General features: G+C 40.9%; 1 protein-coding gene across 1 annotated transcript in view; it reads left to right on the forward strand.

Moving 5' to 3' along the window:
* nt5dc1 (5'-nucleotidase domain containing 1) overlaps positions 1 to 7,914 on the forward strand; it is an 89,010-nt gene extending 81,096 nt beyond the window's left edge. The window contains exons 11-12 of the mRNA XM_085381688.1: positions 409 to 577; positions 5,702 to 7,914. Coding sequence (XP_085237814.1) covers positions 409 to 577; positions 5,702 to 5,814 — 282 coding nt within the window. The 3' untranslated portion in view covers positions 5,815 to 7,914. The remainder of the gene's footprint in view (positions 1 to 408; positions 578 to 5,701) is intronic.
* The last annotated feature ends 355 nt before the right edge of the window (positions 7,915 to 8,269 follow it).

Below are 8,269 nucleotides of genomic sequence, written 5' to 3' on the forward strand. Positions count from 1 at the left end.
ACGTCTTAACATCATAAGCAGCTTGGGCTTTTTCCTTTTTTCTATTTTATCACCTGGTAAATCTCTGTTATGCAACATTTCCTGATATCTTTAAGGCTCATAAGATCAGTGTGTTATCAAACTTATTTTAAACACCACATCCTAATGTTGCTGCTCATTAGCAGAATCTGCTTGCAAAATGTACAAGTGATTATGACTAACACAGCAATACATTTCTCAGTAATAGTGATTCATTTCAGTACTAAAGAAAAGAAACCTCATCATAGCTGGCTGGATTGAAACCAGTTTAGAGATTCATCATCCTCTGTGTGCTCAGGGTGGTAATTCCTACATGTAAACAAGTCTGTACCTGTCTGAAAATGAACACAGTGTTGCATAGTTTGGCTTTTCTATCAACTGTCTCAACAGGAGCAGGGCATGAAGTCACCCTCTGCTGTGTCCAACCAGTGGGGTTCTTACTTTGTTGATGTGCATAAAAGTGGAGGAGGGGATGAGGAGAGCCAGAAGCTGACCTGGTGCTGCCACTGCATTCACAAATACAGCACCATGGCCATCCCTAGTGTTGAGCACATAGCAGGTATGTGAAAGGAGACAAACAATGGAAATACATTTGAAAGTGATGTGAAATACAGAGCAAATTAATATAAACACAGGGTTAGGGAACAGGGAACAGCCCTTTATTTAGAGCTCATGTATTTGTTACCCTCTACAATAACCCGAAAGGCTGACAGGAACAAGTACAGTGGGGCAAAAAAGTATTTAGTCAGCCACCGATTGTGCAAGTTCCCCCACCTAAAATGATGACAGAGGTCAGTAATTTGCACCAGAGGTACACTTCAACTGTGAGAGACAGAATGTGAAAAAAAAATCCATGAATCCACATGGTAGGATTTGTAAAGAATTTATTCGTAAATCAGGGTGGAAAATAAGTATTTGGTCAATAACAAAAATACAACTCAATACTTTGTAACATAACCTTTGTTGGCAATAACAGAGGTCAAACGTTTACTATAGGTCTTTACCAGGTTTGCACACACAATAGCTGGTATTTTGGCCCATTCCTCCATGCAGATCTTCTCGAGAGCAGTGATGTTTTGGGGCTGTCGCCGAGCAACACGGACTTTCAACTCCCGCCACAGATTTTCTATGGGGTTGAGGTCTGGAGACTGGCTAGGCCACTCCAGGACTTTCAAATGCTTCTTACGGAGCCACTCCTTTGTTGCCCGGGCGGTGTGTTTTGGATCATTGTCATGTTGGAAGACCCAGCCTCGTTTCATCTTCAAAGTTCTCACTGATGGAAGGAGGTTTTGGCTCAAAATCTCACGATACATGGCCCCATTCATTCTGTCCTTAACACGGATCAGTCGTCCTGTTCCCTTGGCAGAAAAACAGCCCCGTAGCATGATGTTTCCACCCCCATGCTTCACAGTAGGTATGGTGTTCTTGGGATGCAACTCAGTATTCTTCTTCCTCCAAACACGACGAGTTGAGTTTATACCAAAAAGTTCTACTTTGGTTTCATCTGACCACATGACATTCTCCCAATCCTCTGCTGGATCATCCATGTGCTCTCTGGCAAACTTCAGACGGGCCTGGACATGCACTGGCTTCAGCAGCGGAACACGTCTGGCACTGCGGGATTTGATTCCCTGCCGTTGTAGTGTGTTACTGATGGTGACCTTTGTTACTTTGGTCCCAGCTCTCTGCAGGTCATTCACCAGGTCCCCCCGTGTGGTTCTGGGATCTTTGCTCACCGTTCTCATGATCATTTTGACCCCACGGGATGAGATCTTGCGTGGAGCCCCAGATCGAGGGAGATTATCAGTGGTCTTGTATGTCTTCCATTTTCTGATGATTGCTCCCACAGTTGATTTTTTCACACCAAGCTGCTTGCCTATTGTAGATTCACTCTTCCGAGTCTGGTGTAGGTCTACAATACTTTTCCTGGTGTCCTTCGAAAGCTCGTTGGTCTTGGCCATGGCGGAGTTTGGAGTCTGACTGTTTGAGGCTGTGGACAGGTGTCTTTTATACAGATGATGAGTTCAAACAGGTGCCATTCATACAGGTAACGAGTGGGGGACAGAAAAGCTTCTTACAGAAGACGTTACAGGTCTGTGAGAGCCAGAGATTTTCCTTGTTTGAGGTGACCAAATACTTATTTTCCACCCTGATTTACGAATTCTTTACAAATCCTACCATGTGGATTCATGGATTTTTTTTTCACATTCTGTCTCTCACAGTTGAAGTGTACCTCTGGTGCAAATTACTGACCTCTGTCATCATTTTAGGTGGGGGAACTTGCACAATCGGTGGCTGACTAAATTATTTTTTGCCCCACTGTATTTTTCTATGACAATGGGTTCCTTTTACACTCCTGTGCAAAAGTGAGCTACCTTTCTTTTCTTTACACAGTGGGGGAAATGATCATTTGACCCACTGCTGAATTTATAAGTTTGGTTACTTACAAAGACAGTTTCTGATTTGTATAGTAGAGAAATAGAATATCAACCAAAAATACTAAATAAATATACATAAATATTATAAATTCATTTTCATCTCACAGAGTGAAATAAGTGTTTGATTCCCCGAGCAAAACATGTCTAAAGAGAAACCCTTGTTGGCATGCAAAGCAGTAAGACATGTTTTGTAAGTGGTCACCAGGTTTGACCTAACACGAGGTTTGTTGTATTGGATCATTGTTATCGTGTTCTGGCTGAGGGGAGGAGCTTCTTGTCCAAGATTTTAAGGTACTTGGTCCCGTCGATTGACCAAAGTATAATGCTTCCAATTCCATGCTTGAAAGTGGGGATGGTGTTCTTTGGGTCATACTCAACTGTTCTTTTATTCTAAACGCAATGGATCGAGTTAGTACCAGAGAGCTTGATTTTAGTTTCTTCTGACCTCAGCACTGTCTCCCAAGCCTTTTCGGAATCATTTAGCTGTTCACTGGCAAACTTAAGATGTGCCTGTACACACGCCATCTTTAGCAGAGGGACCTTGCAGGTGCTGCATGATTTCAGTTCATTATAATGTAGAGTGGTGTTCTTGGGGACTGCGGTCCCAACTTCATTTATATCATTAAAGAGCCCCTCCATCTTTCTCATGTTACTCCTTGCACAGATTTTTACACCGAGGGTGATTGATTGCCATGTTCTATTTCTTTCATTTCCAAATAGTTTTACCTGATCAATTTTAGAGGGATGTTTTTGTTTGTTTGTTAAGCCACTTAACATTGACCCATGAATCACTCAAACATAAAAATGCCACTTCTTTAGTTGAATCCTAGCCTTGAAGTTGATTAAGCTACCAGTCACTGAAGCCTTATCAAAAAAGGTCTTGGTAAACACTGGGTTTTAATTATTTATAAAAAAAAAAAAAACAGGTACAGGTAACTCTGTTCTAGTTTATATACACATATGGTAAACAAACTGAGAATCAAACTTATTGTGTTAAAATTGTAAAAAAAAACCTACATCCTTTAGGTATACAAAAAAGTCCTCGTATCAGACATCTCCATTATTCTACTTCATCAGAGAAACATTCACATGAACTCAAACAAGGACAGAAGCAGACACAGATGTGCAGCCAAAGTTAAAATAACTCTTACCAAGCAGCAGTGTGCTGCAGAGCAGATCCTGGGAAAATGTGATCTGCGGTTCCCTCATCAAAGTGCAGGTGTCCACAAAGGTTGCCAAGAAATGTCTTTTTTGATGTGTTGCATTGATGTTATCCTGGCGTGTGTGTGTGTGTGTGTGTGTGTGTGTGTGTGTGTGTGTGTGTGTGTGTGTGTGTGTGTGTGTGTGTGTGTGTGTGTGACCTTCCTGTGTAATCTACTTGGAACAGTTTGTATTGTGACTGCACAAAAACCACAACACTGTTTGACTAAATATCATGTCAGGCCTGGGTTATGGTCTCTGTGAACTAGTTCTTAAGAAATGTTTGTCCACCACATGGGAAATCCAGTGTTTATTCTCATTGTCAATGGTGAAAAGTAGGCTCTTATGCAGTTGGGGACGTGGTTATGATGGCACGCATTTTCAGACTTGTTCTACAGGCAGACACGACAAAATGTCACATGTGCATGAGTAACAAAGGGAAGAAAAGGAAGGCTAATAATAATAATAATAATAATGGATTGGATTTATATAGCGCTTTTCAAGGCACCCAAAGCGCTTTACAATACCACTATTCATTCACTCTCGCATTCACACACTGGTGGAGGCAAGCTACGGTTGTAGCCACAGCTGCCCTGGGGCAGACTGACAGAAGTGAGGCTGCCATATCGCGCCATCGGCCCCTCTGGCCAACACCAACACTTCTAGAATTAGAAGTGCAGTTCTAACTTTGGGCTCCTCTCCCACCTTCCTGCACCATTGGCCACTGTGAATGTCAAATCATCCCATTGTTAAAGCTAACGGGTGATGGGGATGTTTAAATCTTTACCATGGACTATATATAGAAGAAGGGATGGGCCTACATGATGAAAGGGGAAGCAAATGTGGACGTGCCTAACATCTGCATTATTTATAATGGCCAGCAGGTGGCGACTCTTCTGGTTGGATAAAATAAATCTAGGATTTTATGGGAAGATTACCCTTCAGCTCCCTTGCTCTATGACCTCAATAAACCCTTTCCTAATGTGTCTTTGGGTTCAGTGGCTATTTTAAATTCTTACTGAATATGTTTGAAATGTATTTTGCAAATTATGAAACCCACTGTAGTCAAAGAGGATTATAAAGCAGGTATGGTTCAGGGCTGGTCTATAGGAGACATTATGGTGTCTTCACGAGTTAGTATCCTAACCCTAAGCCTCAGCAATATGCTCCTTGATCTTGGAGAGCAAAAAATTATTCCAAGCCTTAAAAGCTATTTTTTGTCTGTCTCTAAAAGTAACAGAGTTAGGGTTAGACAAAACCTGAGCCCAGTGTTAAGATACTGCCAGTTCATGTATGTACAGGTATGTTTGTGAAAATTCTCAATCATCTAGGTCATTGTAGTCTAAGGAGCTTGGAAAGAAAAGTATCTGGACTTCTTTACATTTCTTGAAGATATTTCATCCGAGAAGCTTCTTCAGTTCTAAGAACAACTGGTGCTGTGTCCCAGATTTTAGGCGCTATAATCCCTATGGGAGTGTACCTAAGGCTATGTCCACACTAGCCTGGATAAATTTGAAAACGGCTTTTTCGTCTGAAAACGCTCCGCGTCCACACTATTGTTTTCAGTCGTTTTCACAGAGTTGTGCGTCTGCATTGAAACGGCCGAAAACGCTTACGTTCCAGTACTGCGCATGCATGAAACGTGGTCACATGACTGCATCACATGACTAAAATGTGTCATTGTTTTCGAAAAGGCTCCGGGTTCACTGTCCACGCTGCGACGCGAAAACGGCGTTTTCTAATGTATCCGCTTTGGAGAGCGTTTTCAAAACGCTGCGTTTTCCTTGAACGAAAACGCTGTCTCAGTGTGGACGGAATGCCAAAACGGAGAGAAAAAAATGCGTTTTCAAATGAAAACGTATTAGTGTGGACATGGCCTAAGAGGGTCATGGACCCCCTACTGATCCTCTACCTAATCACAAGAGCCAAGGAGTGAAAACGGGTGTGGGTCACAATCAGCCAAGGTTTCGGGTGAACCCATTGTGAAACCAACCAATTGTGATCACTTGCAGCTGACTTTCCTATTTGATTTTTCCTTTTTCTAGATCTGCCTCTGGATTACAAGTTTCCCAGGTTTTCCCCTGATAAGCCCTGCACCACCGGCTATTACCCTAGACCCCCGGATTCTTTGCTGAAAAGGTGTGAGAGTATGTCATAAAAGAAAAGAAACGGAAAAATAAAATCCTCCCTTACCCCTTCTCAGGAGAGGAATGTTCCTCCATTTATGCCCGTAGTTCCCCACCTGACCCCACCATCATCTATGGAGCACAGAAAACGTCCACTTTTCATCCTTTCAGAGAAACCATGTGAATGTAAGCCACAGTATCTCTCTGTAATAATGCATACATTTGAACATTGTTTTGTGGTTTAGTGTACGTGGAAATACGACAAACTAAGTGTGTGAGCGTGTGTGTATCTACATTCAGTAATGATACGGTGTTCTTATTGTTTTATGTGTGTGAGGCCTTCTCTTATTTTCCTTGGTAAATTGTTTCAAAATCTGAAGAAAAATCAAATGTTTTGCCCTCTTTTTCCTGAAGTTATTACCTCAAAAATGTGATTGACTGTAAGCAAAACAGGAGTACCTATCCCTAAAGATCTGTTGGAAATATTGTGTGAGTATTTCTGTAAAACAGTATTATTGTGTAGTCCTCTCTTCTGGATATGGTTTCACTGTATGCATTTTAGTAACCTTAACACGAGATTTAAGGTCTGTTGTTCCTACTGTGTCAGTTTAGTGGAAGATGTTACTCTTCAGGTCATTGTTGCTAAAGAACTAGCACAATACTGTCCTTTGTGATGGTTGTTTCAACAACAAAAAAACAAAAAAGAAAAAATCACAACTTGGGGAAACAATAATAATATGACTGATGATGACTATGCTAGATGTTCTTTGTATTACTTTTGTTGCAACAGTGAAATGTGCTCTTTGAGTGTAAAAACGTGGACTTCTACTTGTGCTTCATTTGTATTCAGATTGAGGTATGCTTTAACCGACTTCTGAATGGTTATTTTGTCGGTGTGCATAGACAGGTTGTGCCATAATATTTAAGGAACACTCGGTTTGGGAAGACTCCGCAAAGTCACAGAAGATTGGCATCAGGTTTATCTTTGTGCATCCAGGAAGTGTTTAGCATAACTTAGTACCAAGTATCCCTGGTGCACAGTGAAGACCTTTAGTTGTTTGCAGGGATCGCAGTAAGCAAGACCTAATTTTGCCAGGGCTAAACTCTGTTTAATAGAATTTATGCTGGGTTCAGATCACTGATACATGAAAATAGCCAGACCAGAATGATCTTGAGTGTCTCACAATACTCCAGCAGAAGTACTTCTCACCTCTTCTGTAATGCTGACCCATAGCCCAAAGCACTCTTCCAAATGTAACAATGCGAAAAACAAGATAAAACATAGACAACCCATGCTTTTCTTTGGATATGATCTGTGTACTTTCTTTTTTCTTTTGTTAGCCTTCGATTCATGCCAGTTATTTGTTTCTGTTCTGGTGCATGTTAAAGGGTCTCCATTGAAGGGGATAAAAGCCAAATGTGAATCAGCTACAGTTTGTGAACACTTAGATTGCACGTGGTACCTTTGCACATGACTTTTCTATCTATCGTGCCAAATCGAGAATTCTTCCATGTCTTCTATCAGATGATTTAGCATCATCTCTTCAGTACAGTTCACTCTGTTTGGATTAATCATTTGCACAATTAGGGTAGCTATCATTGCTATAGGGAAGGCAGCAGAATGGCATGGAATTCATGAGGTAGGCCTACTATGTGAATTTCAATTCCTTAGGTTTTGTGCCAAAAAGTAGATGCTAGTTTGTGCTAACCTGGACCCCGACCTGTCTCTATGCTAACCTCACAAAGATGATACTGGTCTAAATCTTCTTATCTGGCTTTGATAAAGTCAAACAATAGGATTTCCCAAATGGCAAAGTGTTCCTTTACAGTGGCCATCATCTCACAAGTGAAGACGGTATATTTTGATAATGAACAGCATCCAGCTGGCAGCATGTAAGTGAGATTGGTCATCCAAAGTGAATTATTACTTGTGCTGTGTGTGCAAGTGTTTTATGCATACAGCTGTAGTGATTGTACTCTTTGTTTCTCATAGACCTGGAAGATTTGACATGCGCATTTGCCTTATGTTGGATTCATTTGTGCTCTTAAGTTCTTAAAACCACAGGGAAAGTTCACTTAAGTGTTCAAGTGTTGGAAGTATTGTCAAAGAAATAAAATGTTCTTTGATTTTCTTACAAGTTGTTTGAGATTTCTTTGCAAACTGACGACTTTTGCTGCACAGATTCCATTAAAATTCAAAAAAACACATTAGCACAAACATGATAAGAGCAGCTGAGTGACTCCAACTCCCATCTGTGTGGAACATCAGACAGCAGTTGGCTACTACTGCCTAAAGTCATATTCATAGAGTCTAGGCTGTAATCTTAATTTTTAATGCTGTAAAGTTGGGCGTTAACTAAAACCTTGACTTTAAATTTACAGAATGTGTTTTTTTGATCATTCCTTTCAAATGTATAACTCTGTCTGTAGCTATTAAACGTGGCTGGTTAGTCTTAATCACTAAACGCCTCGTGTCTCATATTTGAT

Source organism: Rhamphochromis longiceps, linkage group LG15 (assembly GCF_057381845.1).
Source record: "Rhamphochromis longiceps isolate RC_006_pf linkage group LG15, R_longiceps_female_GT1.1, whole genome shotgun sequence".
NCBI classification, from domain to species: Eukaryota; Metazoa; Chordata; class Actinopteri; order Cichliformes; family Cichlidae; genus Rhamphochromis; species Rhamphochromis longiceps.